The 20,002-nt window shown below is 46.7% G+C and overlaps 1 protein-coding gene across 1 annotated transcript in view; it reads right to left on the reverse strand.

Moving 5' to 3' along the window:
- The window catches only part of KCNK10 (potassium two pore domain channel subfamily K member 10), a 157,408-nt gene that overhangs the window by 55,656 nt on the left and 81,750 nt on the right, over nucleotides 1–20,002 (reverse strand). Inside the window, exon 3 of the mRNA XM_027552666.1 lies at nucleotides 548–665. Within this exon, the coding sequence (XP_027408467.1) occupies nucleotides 548–665 (118 nt within the window). The remainder of the gene's footprint in view (nucleotides 1–547; nucleotides 666–20,002) is intronic.

A 20,002-nucleotide genomic window follows, 5' to 3' on the forward strand; every position in this document is an offset into this window, starting at 1 on the left:
TCAATGGGAAGTCAAGAAATCATCACTAAAATAAAATTCGGGAAGTGCAGCGCAAATGTGATATTTAAAGACATGGAGATGAATATCAAAATAATCAAGCAAAAGGGATGAAAGCAATGTATCCAGGGGAGGTTAAAAAAAGAGAGACGGGCAGAGACTGCTGTTTTTCATAACAAACTTTGTAGAACAGTTTGGTACCTTCATGAATAACTTTAATAAGTACACTTTTAAAAAAGGAATTTCAACTCAGCTGAGCAATCTGAGTTCAACTGACCAATTCAGAGATTGATTTTTTTCACTTTAACCTTCCCATGAGGTCCATTTAAACTAAAGGTCCCCTAGACTTTCATTTTGAAAACTGAAACAGTTCATTCTACTTTGGCTTTTACTGAAAGCCACCACACAAGTACTGTGATAACTTGACAGTGTTTGGGAAGCCTCCTCCGAACCCCCGGCAGTCGTGGATTCTATGCGGACGAACTGTTGATTTTAGTGCCATTCTTCAGGAGGGCCTGCCGGGAAAAGATACTTGCAAACACATGGATACCTATGGTGGTGATGACAGTTCCAGCAAAGAAAAAGGCACTTCCCAGGTCCCAGTGACTGCTGTTGTTGGAAGAGTTTCCTATTGGGCTTACTCCTGCGTTGTCCGCGTCAAGAGCGTGCTGCAAGGAAAGTGAGAAAGCATGAGACTCAGTTAAGAAGTTTATCAAGATTCCCTTGCTCAAGAACCTGCAGTGATCTCTAGACGAAAGGTTATGCGGACAAAAGTACAGTCACAAAGTGAAATACTGCAGTTAGAGAGGAAAGCGCAGCCCGAACCCCACCGCCTGTGCCGGACCTCACAGCACCAAACCCGCGCTGAACACCTGACTCCACTGCAGCTTCAACCTGCTCCAGAAATGTGATCTTTTTCATACTTGTTCTCTTTCGGTGAAGTGTCGTTGAGTCACAATACTATGTTAGTTTCAGGTGTACAGCAAGGTGATTCAGTCTCTTTTTTTTTATTGTATTCCATTATAGGTCCTTACAAGAATACAGCTCCATGTGCTAAATCCCTCTGCTCATCTATTTTATGCAAAGTAGTCTGCATCCGTTAACCTCATACTCCTCATGTGGCCCTTCGGTAACCACAGCTTTGCTTTCTGTGTCTGTGACTCTATTTCCGCCTTATATATAGACTCCTATGTATTATCTTTAGATGCCATATATATATGATATCGGGCTTTCCAGGTGGTGCTAGTGGTAAAGAACCCGCCTGCCAATGCAGGAGACACAGGAGACGCAAATTCAATTCCTGGTCGGGAAGACCTCCTGAAGAAAGAAAGAGCAACCCACTTCAGTCTTCTTGCCTGGAGAATCCCACGGACAGAGGAGCCTGCCAGGCTACAGTCCACAGGGTCACAAAGAGTCGGACATGACTGAAGCTACTTAGCACACACACATAAATGACATGTGCTATTTATCTTTCTCTGTCTGAGTTATTTCACTAAATATGACATTTTTTTCATAATAGTTCTCTGTCCTATAAAAACCATCCATTTTGTACAGACCCTGGGAGCATGCCTCCAGATGCTAGATGAGATCTGCCCAATTCATAAATCATTGAGTAAAGCCAATTAGATCTTCAAATCTACTTAGTATAATTTTTTATAACACTATACACTCACTTATTAAAAGTAAAAAATTAGTTTTAAATGGGAGGGGAACCTGATATATACTATATTGTCATTTATGTAAAATGTGCAGGTGTAGAATTTCCAGGAGGCTCAGTGGTAAAGAACCCATCTGCCAATGCAGGAGACGTGAGAGACACGGGTTCAGTCCCTAGTCGGGAAGATCCCCCGGAGAAGGGCGTGGCAACCCACTCCAGCATTCTCGCCTGGAGCATCCCACAGACAGAGGAGCCCGGTGGGCTGCAAAGGACACGAGTGAAGCGACTGAGCACGCACGCAGGGTTTACCCAGTCCTGGCACAGGTTACGCAGAACGCACAGGTCTTGAGTATCCACGGAGAGCGGTCTGTGAGGACTGGCCCCCAAAGCGGTCGCTCTTGGAAGACAGGATTTCAGTTCCTTTCCTCTCTCGCCTGTTTTGTTGGACTGGTTTCCCCTGAGATGGTTCCGGGAGTTGGGAGCTAGGACCTCAGAGCCTCGGGCACGTTATGTTCACCCCTCTCAGCCTAGATTTCCTCATCTGCAAACTGGAGGTGATAATTCCTCCCCCCACAGAGTTACTGTGAGGATGAAGTTAGATGATTGATGTAACCGGGTGCCCAGCACTGGAGCAAGGCTTAACAAAGAGCTGCCAACTGTGTGACTGTCATTTCACTGTCCCCCCAACACACACACACACGCACACACACATACCTCCTTTTTAAAATAAATGACAGTGACTCCTCACTGGCTACTGGATTTGGAATTTCATACACCTTAAAATTCCCAATGACTTGGCCACACTGACGCTCCAACCCCAGCTCACATGACTGGAAAAGCCTCCAGCCCTGGGCAGGACCCTCTAGGAGACATCCCCTCGTACACCTGAACCTCTGCTTTGCTCTCCCACAAAGGTGCCCCTCCTTCAGGGTCTAATCTGGGCCCCAATTCTTCCAGGAGGTTGTTTGTTCAGGTTCCGCCCCCATGGACGGCCTAGGCCCAGGACTTATACCTCTTCATCACATACACGTCACGGGTCTTTGATCACACATCCGCTGCTGAAGATCCTTCCAGAGTCTCAGCGTGCACAGAACAAGGTGGACAATCCCTCTGCAGCTCTTCCCGAGTAGGCCCTGCCAACCTCTTTCAAGCCAGGGGAGAGGGTAGGAGGAGATTTCAAGCAGGTGAGCGTGGTGGAGAAGGGACAGCTGGGGGCTTCACAGGGAGGTGACAGAAACATGAGCTACTTCTAGAAAGGAAGAGAGACTCCACTCTCTGCTAAAAACTGTAATAACCCCACGTGGATACTGCCAGACACAATTAACATTGAGATGTGATTATATTCATCCTAAATAATGGACATTAAGCTTTGTTAACGGAGAAGGCAGTGGCACCCCACTCCAGTCCTCTTGCCTGGAAAGTCCCATGGATGGAGGAGCCTGGTAGGCTGCAGTCCGTGGGGTCGCTAAGAGTTGGACACGACTGAGGGACTTCACTTTTCTTTTCTTCACTGAGCTTTTCACTTTCATGCGTTGGAGAAGGAAATGGCAACCCACTCCAGTGTTCTTGCCTGGAGAATCCCAGGGACGGAGGAGCCTGGTGGGCTGCCATCTATGGGGTCGCATAGCGTCGGACACGACTGAAGTGACTTAGCAGCAGCAAGCTTTGTTAAAACGAGCAGACAGTGGTTGCCACAAATTAGATGACAACTGAAAAAGTCAACCATTGTTAGTTACGTTTTGCCTTCATTGATCTGAGATATTTCCAACTCTTTAGACCAGGGATCAAACCCGTTTCCAGAAAAAGCCAGACAGTAAATATTTTAGGTTTTGCGGGCCACATATGGTTTTCGCTGTGTAGTTTTCCTTTCTTTTTATAGCCCTTTAAATATGCAAAACCATTCTTAGCTCACAGTTGTTCATAAACAGACTACTGACTGCATTTGGCAAATTGTTCGATCCCTGGGTTGGGAAGATCCCCACTCCAGTATTCTGGCCTGGAGAATCCCATGGACTATTCCATGGGATCACAAAGAGTCGGACACGACTGAGTGACTTTCACTTCACACTTCACTAGACAATTGACAAAAGGAAAAAACCTCTTTTGTTCAAGTCTTTACTCTTTCCTGCCTCTAAGAACATGAAATATTACACTAGCCACTGTTTCTAACATAAACCTGGCAGCCCAGAACTTAAAATCCAGCTGCATGGAACGTGTCTTTGCCCGTGGTTTAAATCAGCCTGATCTACAAAGGTCACTTCTTCACTGGTGGCTCTGCAATCCTCTGCTTCAGACAGAAGACAGAGGGTGAGTTCTTTCTGCTGGTAAAATACCCATTTTCACTCTCCTGTGAGTGCCATCAGACCAACCACAGGCCTTCAGCTTTGTTTATCTCTTCATCATTGATTCGGCTCTGATGGGCCCACCTCAGGGACAGCTCTAGAGCCCAGTCACTTGAGTGGCCTCAGATCACAGCATCAATACCTAATATTTACAACTTCTATGAAGCAGTGAAAAGAGTTTGGGTTCAATCCATCCTCCCTGTGCTAAGGACAGCACACTGACATCCAAAGCAGACCCAGTGCTGCATATAGACAGATGTGCAGCAAAGACAAGCAGGGGTAATTACTGGCTTCATCAAAAAAAAATCCAACATAAGATTCCTTTTCAAGTTTCTTTTCTCTGAATTATGCAATTGATAAATATTTAATGTTTACATATGTAACCCTCAAGGAGAGTATCTATCACTTGAAAGGAAAGGAAATTAACACTGGTTGAGTGTCTGCATTGAGGCAGGTGCTCTAGAAGCGTTCCTCCCTTTAATCCCTTCCACAACCTGTGTGTTATTCTATTCTATTCTTTCTACACTTGTGAGCACGTCATACTACCTCTCTCTTTCAAGATACGGAAACAGGCTCAGGAATGTCAAGTACCCCGTCTGCGGTCACACAGCCAGGAAGAGGAGGGTTCAGAATTCAAGCTCACACGGATCCAAAGCCCTGGTTTTGCCCTTTCTTCTGCATATGGTACCCCGAACACAGTCACACTCACCAACCCTGTCCTCACCTCCAGACACAGAGGAGGGAGAAGGCTTGTCACTGTCCAAGAATTTAGACAGAAGAGACCTCCCAAGTGGTCATTTCTTCTTTTTTGGCTACACTGCGTGGCTTGTGGGATCTTGGTTTACCGACCAAGGATAGAACCCACGACTCCCTGCGAGGAGTCCTAACCACTGGACCACCAACGAAGGCCCAAGCAGTCATTTCTAACTAGACTGCTTCCTTGAACATGTCGATAGAGCATCAGACTTCACTGGACTGCTGCAGCGGATGACAGCTCCACGGCTCAGCACTAAAAATTTAAAGAATACATAAAAACTGGGAAAAGTGGATTTTAGAGCCTGAGGGAGGGAAGAGAGAAAAGAGAGGGAAAGCACTGGGGGAATAAAAAAGGAAAAGAGGAGAGCAAAACAGACAAGTGTCAGCTGAGCTCAGTTACTGCAATGCCCAAGACTTCTAACAAGCAGGTCCAGGCTTTCCTGGCAGCTCAGTGGTAGAGCATCCGCCTGGCAACACAGGAGACACAGTTCAATCCCTGATCTGAAAGGGCCCCACATGCCAGCAAGAAGCTAAGCCTGTGCGCCACAGATACTGAGCCACAGGCTGCGACTGCTGAAGCCCCATTCGCCAAGAGCTTCTGTGCAATAAGAGAAGCCACCGCGGTGAGAAGCCCACGAACCGTAACAGAGTAGCCCTTGCTCTGCTAGAGAAAGCCCTCGCAGCAACAAGGACCCGGCACAGCCAGAAACAGGCAAATAATTGTTTAAATAAAGCAGGTCCATCTGGTACCCAAGTTTAACTTGCTTCAGATCTTGGATGTAAATCCCTCTCTTGTGCCCCCAAGTCTTCAATAAAGTGGGCTCTACAAGCAGATGTTTGGGGAAGTGAGTTTAAATATAAGGGCACAGGGGGCTGGAATATGATTTACAAGCAGAAACAAGCAGGAAAAAAGAAGGCCTCTCCCAAGTCACCAAGCTCTTGGTAAGACTAGAGGATCCCCCCAGCCCAGGAATGAGGTGTGATACTGTCTAGATCTTTTAGATCAGAAAGACTCCAGCAAACAACCAGGATTAAAAGGAATCCACAATCTGTAGGTTATATACCTACAGGGAAAACCAGTATAAATGGGCTGCTATCACTTGAATCAACGGCATCATTTTAAACTCCATATTACTGATTGAATTCATAATTCTAACTTTATTAAATTTCTAAAGTATTTTCTAATAATCTTAGTTGTTTGAACTCAAGTAAAGGCTATTAAAATGAAAAGCAGTTGCTTTTAAGTTTTTTTCCCTCTCCATGCAGGCTGCAAAAGCGAAGATAAGCCAGCTCATTAGAAATGGCCAAGCACGTTGCTAACGAAATGACGAAACTGAGCCACAGTCTGGCTTCAAAGACCAGTTATAGGTTCAAGGTTCAACTCCCATCAGCATCATCTAAAGCCACAATCTCAGGCTCAAGGAGCGTCATGTGTTCACAAGTTCACCCACAACCAAGTTCAGAAAGGTCTTCTGAAAATCACAAGGAGATAATTATACTAGATGGGATGTGAGAGTTTCAAGGAAAGCATACTACAAATTAGAAGGCATCACTTTAAAATTTAATTCTACCCCTTTTTGAATTTCCTTTATAGCCTGTAAGTTAGAATTTCCAATACCCACCCAGCAAGGGATTCATAAATGAATGCTTCAGTCAATAGGAAATGAGTGAACAAACTATAGTAATAAATGTAGGCACATGGTATTCCCAGCAGTGCGAAGGGAAAGCAACTTATTTCTTTGTAATACAAACATAAGAGAGCAACCCAGCACCAAGAAATATAAGGATTGTTCTATGTTTAAAAAGCAGGTGAATGAAAGGTGATGACAGCGGTTGGTGTGCTGACGTCAAAGAGGCCAAAACGGTGCAGCTGGTAAGGGATCCGTCTGCCAATCCGGAGATGCAAGAGACGCGGGTTCAGTCCCTGGGTCGGGAAGATCCCCTGGAGAAGGAAGTGGCAACCCACTCCAGTGTTCTTGCCTGGAGAATCCCGTGGACAGAGGAGCCTGGTGGGCAACAGTCCATGGGGTCACAAAGAGTCAGACCCGACTGAATGTGAACACGTACGAATCTAAAATAATCTGTTTCTAACTTATTTACAAAACAGAAACATACAGATTTGGGAATCAAACTTAAGGTTACCAAAGGGGAAACCTGGGGAGAGGTGATAAATTAGGAGCTTGGGATTAACATATACACACTACTGTATATATAAAATAATCAACAAGGACCTAGTGGACAGCACAGGATGCTACTCAATATTCTGTAATAACCTATATGGGGAAAGAATCTGAAAAAGAATGGAGATTCTTGATTCACAACAAAGTGAATCAGATATATGTATAGCATTGCGTGCAGACATGAGTGCTCAGTCATGCCCAACTCATGACTTCCCTGGTGGCTCAGATGGTAAAGCGTCTGCCAACGGTGCGGGAGACCCGGGTTCAATCCCTGAGTCTGAAAGATCCTCTGGAGAAGGAAATGGCAACCACTCCAGTACTCTTGCCTGGAAAATCCCATGGACGGAGGAGTGTAGCAGGCTACGGTCCATGGGGTCTCAAAGAGTCAGACACGACTGAGCCACTTCACTTCACTTCAAGCCCAACAGTCTCCTTTGTCCATGAGATTTTTCAGGCAAGAATACTGGAGTGGGTTGCCTTTCCTTCTCCAGGGGATCTTTCCGACAGGGATCGAACCCACCTCTCCTGGATCTCCTGCATCAACAGGCAGATTCTTTACCACTGAGCTACCTGGAGAGTCCATACACACACACACACTCACACACACACACACACACACCTCCATATCTCCATTCTTCTTCAGATTCTTTTCCCATAGAAGTTATTACAGAATATTCATATGTATAGTAGTGTATATATACACTACATAGTGTATATTACATAATAGTGTGTAATGGATTACACACATAATACAGTGTATTACACACATACATATAGTGTGTAACGGAGACGTTAGCTAATGCCATAGTCATCATTTTGCAATAAATTCGTGTATCAAATAAATACATGGTAAACCTTCAACTTCCACCAGGTTAAAATGTCAATTTAATCTCAGTGAAACTGGAAAACAAGTGAGTAAAGGACTCTCTTCCTTTCCTGCCCTCTCCACCCCCAACCTCTCCTGCATCAGGACCCCCAGAAAGGGGGAACAGGGAGACTACAGCCTCTCACAGACAAGGCAGGTCTGAGGCTGACGGGAAGGAAGGGGCGTGAGGAGCCCCCGGAGGTGCGCCACCAGGCTCCCCGCGCCAGCGTCCCTCGGGGCAAGGCCGGGCTGCGTAAATCAGAGTTTCAGGCAGTTCGCGATACCATCTTGAGCTTTAGTGCTGCTCCGGGATGAACCACGGCCCTCGGGGGACCACTAACTGTCTGTGGCTTTTCTCCTGTGATCTGTGCACCCCGTGAGATCATCTGTTTCTCTGTTTCCTCACGCGGCACCGGGAGGAAGACAGACAGAGGTGGAGCATTCATTACTCGGCTTGTCTGAGACCGAGGAAGGCGGCCGACCAGAGGCATCCGCACCAACGCCAACGACCGCGGGGACGGTTTGATCTAGCGTCCGCACTCGCAGGGCAGAGCGGCTCGGGTCGTGAGTCAGCCGGACTGCAGGACACGTGGTCTTCTTCCTGAGGCTTACAGCGCGGGGACAAAGGAAAGGACCTCGTCCGAGGGCACAGGGTGGCTCCAGGCCTTCCGCGTTCTTCATGTCAGGAGGGCACAGTCAGCAGAGGGATTTAGGAAGGAGATGTTCAGCCAGGGGTCGAGGCAAGGTGGGGGGAAGGGGAAGTGGTTTCATAAATGTCCTCAGAGCAGGCGCGCTTTCAGCCATTAGTGGAGAGAAGGAAAGCCACAGGCCCTGGGAGACCGAGAAAGGCGGTGGGTACCCGCAGTCATCACAGCTGAGAAGTGCCCCTAATGACTCCAAGCCCCACAACAGGGTACAGGTCACCTCGCACATCTGCGGCGGAGGGGCCCCAGGTGAGAAAGGGAAGTACGAAATTAATCTGTTTGCCACGGTGGCTTTTTATTTCTCCTGCTTCAGAAGCATTTCACATATCAATATTTCAGCAGCAGAAGTGAATGGAAAGGCTGCTTCACATCCCAGGGCAGAACCACACCATACACGTCCTTCAGACAACAGCGGGGAGCCACCTCCCAGCGAGGCACCTCTTGATTCCAAGAAGTCCTCAGCGCAGAAAAAGAGTATCAGCACTTCATATATTCCTCTTGCCACGGGGAAAGTTTACGGGGAAAGTGCACGCTCTAGCCTGTGCAAGGTATTCGGCTTCCCCGAGCCTCGGTTTTCTGGTCTTTAAAATGAAGGAGGGGCTTCCCTGGTGGGCCAGTGGCTAGGACTCTGTGCTCCCAGTGCTGGGGGGCCTGGGTTCAATTCCTGGTCAGGGAGCTAGCCCACAACCAAGACTTTGCATGTTGCAACAAAAGAGCCCGCATGCTGCGACTAAGACCCAGCGCGGCCACATACATCTATTAAAGGTTTTTAAATAAGGGACCCTGCCTCCAGGGCTGCTGTCAGAACTCTTTGATGGATATATGACTTCAGACAGCCTGCCCTGTCATCCCGTACCCAATGATATTAATAATAACAGGAATCTAAGTACTTGCCAGTGCATAGATTAATTCAGTGAACCCTCATAGTGACTTGTGACATAGGCATCCCCCAGGGACACAAGAGACAGAGGAACGAGGACCTTGCCCATGATCACACATCTCCTGCCTGGCCAAGCCAGCAAGCGGATGCTCGGCCTTGGCACCCGGAGGATTATCACCCTAAATGCCAGGAAGGCAGCTTCCCTCCATCCTCTGTGGGCCTCTTTCTCCCTATCGCAGATCCTCTTAGCCCAGTTCCCTGCCTCTAGAGAGCAGGCTGCCCCCGCCCTCCAGGAGGAGACACCCCAAAGGTCTACAAGAGGTCATGGGAGAGGGAGACTGAGGGACACGGTCCCCACCTCCCACCCGGGCAGACGGCCAGTGCAGCAGACGGACCTGTGCTGGCCGAGCAGACCAGCCATCCTAATAGACTCACCGCCTCAGAGTCTCCCATCAACAAACCTTCCCCAAGACCTGCATGTGCTGCACGCTCTGTCACTCAGTTGTGTCCGACTCTGTGCAACCCCACGGACTGAAGCCCACCAGGTTCCTCTGTCCATGGGATTCTCCAGGCAAGAATGCTGGAGTGGGTAGCCATGCCTCCTCCTGGGGATCTTCCCACCCAGGAACCAGGCATAAAAAGGCAGCACGAGCACCTTCAGTGCCATGGGGGATACGAGGGTGCTGTTTACTTTCCTGCTGCCCTGAGTATCCAGCTGTGTGCAAATATTAGCCTTTCCTCGAGTCCCCAGGGGATCCAGGCAGCAGGCTTTCATCAGAGCTTTACTTACAGCCTGGTGAAAAATGTACAGAGAGGGCTACCTGCAGACTGGACAGCAGGAGCAGAGAATCTGTTTGAAGAGCAAGAGAGAGAGACCCAACGTGAGCTGAACAGCCCATCCAGAGCTACGGTCTGAGCACGCAAGCTTTCCTCGCTACCAGTACTGGTCATTTCTCTTCGGGGGGGAAGTTCTATAACTCGGTTCCTTAGCACCTGGGAATATATTAATGACTGACCTAGTCAAACAGTCATGTGGGACCAAGATACATTGGGAGGAGCCCTTCTACCTTTCAAATTGTGCCTTACCACACAGAATTAGTTTTCTCTCTCTGACTACATGCAAGGACGAAATAAGAGAAATCTGAAAGCATCCAGTACTCTAAGGAGGCAGAGATACATGTGTCTGCTCTGAAAAGATCAATACACTTTCAGACGAACTAACTGTCACTCTTTCATCTCAGTTTGGACTCAGACTCTCCAGACTGAGAAACAAATTTGCCAAGTGATGTTGAAAAATCACTCTGGTCCTAAGGAGAATGTCTGAAGCATGCCCCACTCTCTCTGCATTTGAGATTATTCCTATCAAAGATGAGTCTACCCAATTTCTGGGGGAAAATATATATATATTTTTTTCCACTGGGCTAAAAAAGCAGCTCCCGGAATTCTGATTCAATGCTGTGTGAGCAAAATCCAAGAGGATTACTCCTTCCATCCGCACTGCACTGGAGAGAGCTTGAGATTTAACAGATGATTAATCACGTCACGAAAAAGGGATGTTTCTGCTATCTTGCACTCATTGTAGCTTTGTGAATGAATGTAGCGCTTCCTGCCATGTCAATGAACAAGGATGTCACAGTCATCCTCGATTCCAGCCCTCCACAGGTGACTTTCTGAACCCAGGGAGAACCATGGTTGCTATCAGGTAGCCATCGAGCTGCCACAAGCTGCCACCACTCCCTAAGATGAGTAAGGAACTAAAGGTGTGAACAATCAGATCCCAGGATGCTGGCCCCAGAGAGCTGAGATGCACATGAAAGGAATGATTTCAGGACCCCCAGACTCTTGTATCTTCCTATACATAGAAAAGCGCTAAATTCCTCAACTTGAGATATCTTGTTTTTGTTCAGTCACTCAGTCATGCCCAACTCTTTGTGACCCTGTGGACTGCAGCACACCAGGCCTCCTTGTCCATCACCAACTCCTGGAGTTTACTCAAACTCAAGTCCATTGAGTCCGTGATGCCATCCAACCATCTCATCCTCTGTCGTCCCCTTCTCCTCCCGCCTTCAATCTCGCCCAGCATCAGAGTCTTTCCCAGTGAATCAGCTCTTCACATCAGGTGGCCAAAGTATTGGAGCTTTAGCATCAAACCTTCCAATGAACATTCAGGGTTCATTTTCTTTAGGATGGACTGGTTGGATCTCCTTAAAGTCCAAGGGACTCTCAAGAGTCTTCTCCAACACCACAGTTCAAAAGCATCGATTCTTCAGCGCTCAGTCTTCTCTGTGAGATACCTGGTTTTCCTAAATTAGCAATAATCTTTCAGTGTTCAGACTACCTGCCCTTTGCTGCAAACTTCTATGTAACCTGACTCCTCTCCCACCTCTTTGGAACAGTTCTCTCGGAGTTACTTGAGACGCCGTCTCCTGGGCTTGAAGTCCTTAAAATTCCCACCAAATAAAACATAACTGTCAACTTCCAGGCTGTGACTACTTTTTAAGTTGACAGTTTTCTGCCTGGACTCTTTCTTACTCTTGAGTGCTCCATATTAATCCCCAATTAATATTTCATTTCCTGTGCCCCTTAGAAAATGAATCAGCGCTTACTGGCACCTGTCTCGGATGAGTGGCTTGATGTGTGGGCAGACCGGGAACAGAAACAGCCCCAGAGCCTCTGAAGAAAGCTCAAGAACGTTCATGAAAACATTCATAGGAGCCAGGATCTACAATATGCGTCCTTAGCTTGTTCAACCCGAACAAAAACCCTGTAATAACAAATCCTATTATCATTCCCATTGTTTATAAGTGAAGCGATGGAAATAAAGAAACGTGCCCACTCTGTAGTAGTTAGCAGGCAACAGAGCTGGGCCTGGTTGCAAGTCCGCCTTTGACTCTGGCCTTCTCCTGTCTCCCACAGACAACTCTCTGCCCACCTCTCAAAGCTCTTTGCTAAAGCTTATCTGAGACATCACCTTCTTCCACCTGAAAAAGGGCAGCATGGAGAAGTACAGAGAATTTGTACCTCTGATCCTCCTTTTTCACAAGACAAAAGGCTAAACCCTGCCTTCCTCAGTAAGGCTAGAGCTCATCAACCAGCTTTGCATCTCTTCTGCTCATTTCTACCGAGAAGGGAGGGAAAAGGCATGTTCTCCTTGAAGATGGATAAGCAACCCTCAACTTCAGACTTAAATGATACATTGTGTACTGTGGTTCTTAAATAGAATCTGTTGACTCAGCCCAACATCCTTATGTGTAAATGCAAGGCCATGCCCCTTGAGAGCATGACCAACAGATAATCATTCCTTTCCGTGGTCTTCTCACAGGAGAATGAGGTCCTTCTGGGGCTTCCGCAGGCTGAGTTGGAGACTCCTGCTCTGTGAATAGGGGCCTGAGCACTTCCTTACCTTCCAGCACCAATTACACTGGACTCTTAACGACCGGCCTCAAGCCACCGCAGTTTCCCCAACAGGGGCAGACCATCCTGGTGAAGAGGCAGGGGGTTTGGAGTCAGACTGCCTGTGTCCAGAGCCCAGTTCTACCTACCTCTTAAGCTTGGGCAAATTATCTAACTTGTCTGCTCCTCAGTTGCTTACCCCTACCTCAAACGATGACTGTAAAGACTAAATGACAAGAAAACTTTAGAGCAGTATGTGGGCACAGTGATACCGTATAAGCGAGCTAGTGAGACAATGAAGTCTGGGCTAGAAGCTTCTGAAGGACAGGGAGCAGGCATCTTGCATCATCTTTATTTTATTTTTCTAATCATCAGAGTCTAACACAGGACCTACAAATTCATGTCCTCTGAGTCAGTGATACCATCTAACCATGTGATCCTCTGACACCCTCTTCTCCTGCCTTCAGTCTTTCCCAGCATCAGGGTCTTTTCCAATGAGTCAGCTCTTCGCATCAGGTGGCCAAAGTATTGGAGTTTCAGCTTCAGCATCAGTCCTTCCAGTGAATATTCAGGACTGATTTCCTTTAGGATGGACTGGCTGGATCTCCTTGCAGTCCAAGGGACTCTCAAGAGTCTTCTTCAACACCACAGTTCAAAAGCATCAATTCTTCAGCGCTCATTGTCCTTAGGGTCCAACTCTCACATCCATTTCACACACTACTGGGAAAACCATAGCTTTGACTGTATGGATCTTTGCTGCAAAGATCTATGCCAGCAAAGTAATGTCTCTGCTTTCTAATATGTTGTCTAGGTTGGTCAGAGCTTTCCTTCCAAGAAGCAAGTGTCTTTGAACGTCATGGCTGCAGTCACTGCCTAAAGTGGTTCTGGAGCCCCAGAAAATAAAACCTGTCCCTGCCTCTGCTTTTCCCCTGTCTATCTGCCATGAAGTGATGGGACTGGAGGCCATGATTTGGGTTTTTTGAATGTTGAGTTTTAAGCCCGCTTTTCCACCCTCCTCTTTCTCCCTCATCAGGAAGCTCTTTCGTTCCTCCTCGCTTTCTGCCATTAGAGCGGAGTCACTGTGTGTATCACTTACACACTTACACTTACACACTTACACTTACGATGATGCATACAGCGCATCACTTATGCACCACTTCTCTGTTTAGCTGAGGTTGTTGATATTTCTCCCGGCAATCTTGATTCCAGCTCATGGTTCATCCAGCCCAGCATTTCGCATGATGTACTCTGCATAGAAGTTAAACAAGCAGGGTGACAATATACAGTCTTGTCGTGCTCCTTTCCCAAATTTGAACCTGTCAGTCATTCTGTGTAAGGTTCTAACCATTCCTCTTGACCTGCGTACAGGTTTCTTGGGAGACGAGTAAAGTGGTCTGGTATTCCCATCTCTTTCAGAATTTCCCACAGTTTGTTCTGATCCACACAGTCAAAGGCTTTAGCCTAGTCAGTGAAGCAGAAGTAGATGTTAAGTGTGAAGTCAGGTGGCCTTAGGAAGCATCACTACAAACAAAGCTAGTAGAGGTGATGGAATTCCAGCTGAGCTCTTTCAAATCCTAAAAGATGATGCGGTTAAAGTGCCACACTCAATATGCCAGCATATTTGGAAAACTCATCAGTGGCCACAGGACTAGAAAAGGTCAGTTTTCATTCCAATCCCAAAGGAGAACAATGCCAAAAAATGTTCAAACTACCGTAAAATTGCACTTATTTCACATGCTAGCAAAGTAATGCTCAAAATCCTTCAAGCCAAGCTTCAGCTGTACGTGAACCAAGAACTTCCAGATGTACAAGCTAGTTTAGAAAAGGCAGAGGAACTTAACTATATGCCACTAAAATTGTTTTAAATTACAAATTTTTTTAATCTTGTTAAGTGAGATTTTTGCTTCACTTTAAACAAGGAACAAACACATGCACATCTGTAGATAAATGTGGATACTACAGCAATCGTTTCTGGGTTTTGTTTTATTTTTATGAGAGTGTTTTTAGAACACTGACTTCACATTTGCAAATTCCTAGCGTCATGCCAATTGCCATTAGCTCTTTAATTTCTGGCTTAAAAGCTTTAGGTCTTCTTCACTAAACCGTGACAGAACCAACAACCCCAGGGATATAAACAATAATAGTAATAAAGTGGGAGCCTGCAGAGACAGGCCAGAGGCTGCAGGCCCTTCTTCCACACGGTGAACAATCTTCCGCACGGCCGCCTGGCTGGAGAAGGGGCAGTGCCTTCTGACTTCAGGGCAATGGCCGAGAGTGGCTTCAGCTCACCCGAGCTGCATCTTTGGGCACAAAGAACCGATCCTGCACTCACCAGAGGTCACCTGCTGCCTTGCCTGTGGTCCAGACTTCCTGCACAAAAGGCTGCTTGGGTAATGACCCGGAGGGGTGGGATGGTGTGGGAAGGAGGCTCAACAGGGAGGAGATGCACGGATGCACACAGCTGATTCACCCTGCTGGACAGCAGAAACAAACACAACACCGTAAAGTAATTACCCTCCAATTAAAAAAAAAAAAAATGGCCACTTGGAAGAAGGGAGGGCCCAGGTCACAGAAGGAAAAGGCTGATCCTGCTGTGAACTCGGCTCACAGCAAGGATTTCCACAGGCTGCTGAGTGCCTGTCTTAGGAGTCATTCTTTCTCTAAAATCGTCATGTTCCTAAGTATGTAAAACTCTGGGGCTTTCAACACCAAAGAGTCTGCTCATGCATAAAGAACACAGACATGTACTCTGGACGACCTGACTGGAAGGAAAGGTCTCCGAGCACACAGAAAGAAATTGGTTTTCCAATTCACTTCTGGGAAGGTCCTAAACGAAGGGCTCTTGGTCTCCAAAACAGATACATAAGCACCACTCATTCAACTGCGAGCATCTGCCACGGACCAGCCACTGTGCCAGGCATAAGGGATATATTGATAAAAGACATAGCCCCAGCCTCAAAAAGCTCACAAACCTGGAAAAGAGACTGGTGGGAAAATGATGAAGAGCCAATAGAGTCTATAAGTGTTGGTCACTCAGTTGTGTCCGACTCTTCATGATCCCAGGGACTCTAGCCTGCCAGGCTCTTCTGTCCGTGGGATTCTCCAGGCAAGGATACTGAAGTGGGTAGCCAGCCCCTTCTGCAGGATTTCTTCCTGACTCAGGGATTGAACCCAGGTCTCCTGCACTGCAGACAGATTCTTTACTGTCTGAGCCACCAGGGAAGACCCATAGTCTAGCACAGAGGCGAATGTGAGTATCTGATGCTTCCAGGCCAAGCAGGGGACTACCACCATGGACAGGGGCTGGGGGTTCGTGAAGGGTTCTTCCTGGACCTAAGTTTTGTCACCTCTGAGGATACAACAGTTCAGAAATCCAGAGCAGAACACTTAGCAAAGTGCCATAGGTGGCACTCCGTAAATGTTTAGCTGAGGAATGGATGACTGGATGACTAAAATCCAGCTCATTACTATGGCCGCTATGCTCCAGTTTTATGTGAGGGGCCAAAATGGCAGTGGGCTGATTGATTGGGTCGTGTCACCTGCTGCCTGAAACAGTCAGGGCTCTCACGATAAAATCCAACATCAGGCCCTGGTGGGGTTTCGCCGCTACCTGTCTCCAATGTCCGTCTCCCGTTGCCAACAGAACTCTGGCCACAACACTCCCCTCCTCCCGAGTTCCCAGACATCCTGGCCTCCTTCCACCACGGGGCCCAACCTTCAGCTCCCGCTTCCCGTCTGCTGAGTCAGTTCTGCTCACATGCCTCCCAGCTCCAGCTACTTTGCTTTTGCAGCCTACATCTGGTTTTTGTTGCTGTTGTTCAGTCACTCCATCCTGTCCGACTCTTTGCAACCTGATGGACTGCAGCACACCAGGCTTCCCGGTCCTCCACCATCTCTTGGAGTTTGCTCAAACTCTTGTCCATTGAGTCGGTGATGCCATCCAGCCATCTCATCCTCTGTCGTCCCCCTTCTCCTCCTGCCTTCAATCTTTCCCAGCATCAGGGTCTTTTCCAATGAGTCGGATCTTCACATCAGGTGGACAAAGTATTGGAGTTTTAGCTTCAGCATCAGTCCTTCCAGTGAATATTCAGAGTCGATTTCTATCTGTCTTTATTTATACCTATCTATGTGACGATTGGCATAAGGTTGGCCTCTCCCATTACCAATCAGCAGGGTGACCATGTAATTTATCTTTGAAACAGAGAAACTTTTGAAAGGAAAAGGGGTGCTATTCACAATTATTCCAGGGCTACAAAAGCTGAGATGTTTGACCATCCTAGTTATAAGCTCCAAGACGTTGGGGATCATGTCTGCCCTTTATTCACTATCATGTCCCCAGGACTTAGCATCGAGTCTGGCATACAGCAAGCAATCAAAAGATTTGTTGAATTAATGAATGAATGAGTGAGTGAGTGATTTGGGGCAGAAGAGAATGATAAATGTCACAGCCTTGGGGAGTGTTCATGGGTCATGCAGATTAACCAACAGCTCCTGCTTGTGGGGAGAAAGTTTGACAGCTCAAGATCTCTGGCCTTTTGTCTGCAGAATAGTAGCTTCGGTCACCATGACAACGTCAAAGGTCCATGCCCAGGACCACAGCATCCTGCCCAGTCTCTCCTGCAGCTGCTCACACCACAGATTAACTCCTCCTCGACTAGAGAAATGAGTCTCTAGACCAGAGCCCACAACCTAGCCCCTGGCCCTGGCACAGACGCTCTCTGTATGTTGGGAGGGAGCTCTGGGTCGGAAGGCAAGCCCTGACTCTCAGGAAGGAGCTCTCCGATCCTGTGGTTTAAGTGGGTTTTCCTTTAGTCAGGAGGAATTTCTCCTGATACAATTACACATTCTTCAACACCATTGTGTCAAGTCAAGGATAGAGCATGGGCTCACCTATGGGGACCTTATCTTTGACAAAGGAGGCAAGAATATACAGTGGAGAAAAGAGAGCCTCTCCAATCAGTGGTGCTGGGAAAACTAGACAGCTACATGTACTAGAATGAAATTAGAACCCTTCCTAACACCATACACAAAAAGGAACTCAAAATGTATTAAAGACCTAAATGTAAGAGCAGAAACTATAACACTCTTAGAGGAAAACACAGGCAGCTCACTCTTTGACATAAATTGCAGCTAGATTTTCTCTGGTCCACCTCCTAGATTAATGGAAATAAAAACAAAAATATACAAATGGGACCTAATAAAACTTAAAAGTTTTCAAACACCAAAGGAAGCCATAAAAAAGATAAAAAGACAACCCCTAGAACGGGAGAAAATAATTGCAAATGAAGCGACTGGCAAAGGGTTAATCTATATAATATATAAGCAGCTCCCATACTTCAATATCAGAAAAACAAACAACCCAGTCAAAAAATGGGCACTTCTTCAAAGAAGACATATAGATGGCCAATAAACCCATGCAAACATGCTCAACATCACTCACCATTAGAAAAGTGCAGATCAGAACCACAGTGAGGCATCACCTCACACTAGTCAGAATGGCCATCTTCAAAGAGTCAACAAACAATAAATGCTGGAGAGGACATGGAGAAAAGGGAACCTCCTGCACCGCCGGTAGGGATGTAAACTGGTACGGCCACTACGGAGAACAGCATGGAGATGACTTAAAAAAACTAGGAGTAAATCAACCATATGACCCAGCAATTCCATTACTGGGTATATAATGTAAGAAAACCACAGTTCTAAAAGATACGTGTACCCCAAGCATGAGCGGGAATCAAGATTGCCAGGAGAAACACCAATAACCTCAGATATACAGATGACACCACCTTTAGGGCAGAAAGCGAAGAAGAACTAAAGAGCCTCTTGATGAAAGAGAAAGAGGAGAGTTTAAAAGCTGGCTTAAAACTCAACATTCAGAAAACTAAGATCATGGTCCCATCACTTCATGGCAAATAGATGGGGAAACAGTGGAAACAGTAAGAGACTTTATTTTCTTGGGCTCCAAAATCACTGCAGATGGTGACTGCAGCCATGAAATTAAAAGACGCTTACTCCTTGGAAGAAAAGCTATGACCAACACAGACAGCATATTAAAAAGCAGAGACATTATTTTGCCAACAAAGGTCTGTCTAGTAAAAAAAAGCTACGGTTTTTCAGGTAGTCATGTATGGATGTGAGAGTTGCACTATAAAGAAAGCTGAGCACTGAAGAATTGATGCTTTTGAACTGTGGTGTTGGAGAAGACTCTTGAGAGTCCCTTGGACTGCAAGGATATCCAACCAGTCAATCCTAAAGGAAATCAGTCTTGGGTGTTCTTTGGAAGGACTGATGCTGAAGCTGAAACTCCAATACTTTGGCCACCTAATGCAAAGAACTGACTCACTGGAAAAGACCCTGATGCTGGGAAAGATTGAAGGCAGCAGGAGAAGGGGAAAACAGAGGATGAGATGGTTGGATGGCATCACCAACTCGATGGACATGAGTTTGAGTAAACTCCAGGAGTTGGTGATGGACAGGGAGGCCTGGCATGCTGCATGCAGTCCATGGGGTCGCAAAGAGTTGGACACAACTGAGCGACTGAACTGAACTGAATGTTCACTGCAACAATATTTACAACAGCCAGGATATGGCAGCTACCTAGATGTCCATCAACAGATGAATGGATAAAGAGGTTGTAGTGCATTTATACAAATGGAATATTATTACTCAGCCATTAAAAGGAACAAATTTGAGTCAGTTGTAGGGAGGTGGATGAACCTAGAGCCTCTTATACAGAGTGAAGTGAGTCAGTAAGAGAAAAACAAGCACCATATATTAGCACATGTATATGGAACCTAGAAAAATGGTGCTGATGAACCTAGCAGAGAATGGATCTGGAGACACAGTTGTTGGGGAAGGTGAGGGTGGGAGAAACTGAGAAATTAGCATCGACATCTGTACACTACCATGTATAAACCAGTTAGTGGGGGGTTGCTAAATAAGCCAGGGAGCCCAGCCTGGTGCTCAGCGACAACCCGGAGGGGCGGGATGGTGGGAGGCTCGGGAGGGAAGAGAGATGTGTGTGTATATAGTGATGACTGATTCTCATTGTTGTACAGCAGAAACCAAAACAACATTGTAAAGCAAGTTTCCGCCAATTAAAAAAATAAATAAAATTAGAGAGAGAAAGCGTAGGCTCTGGAGTCAGGAAATCTGGATTCCATACCCACTTTTGCCACCAGCTAGTTGAGAGGACTTACCCAGGGCCCGTAGCATCAGCAAATGTGGG

The sequence above is a fragment of the Bos indicus x Bos taurus genome, chromosome 10 (assembly GCF_003369695.1).
Source record: "Bos indicus x Bos taurus breed Angus x Brahman F1 hybrid chromosome 10, Bos_hybrid_MaternalHap_v2.0, whole genome shotgun sequence".
NCBI lineage: Eukaryota > Metazoa > Chordata > Mammalia > Artiodactyla > Bovidae > Bos > Bos indicus x Bos taurus.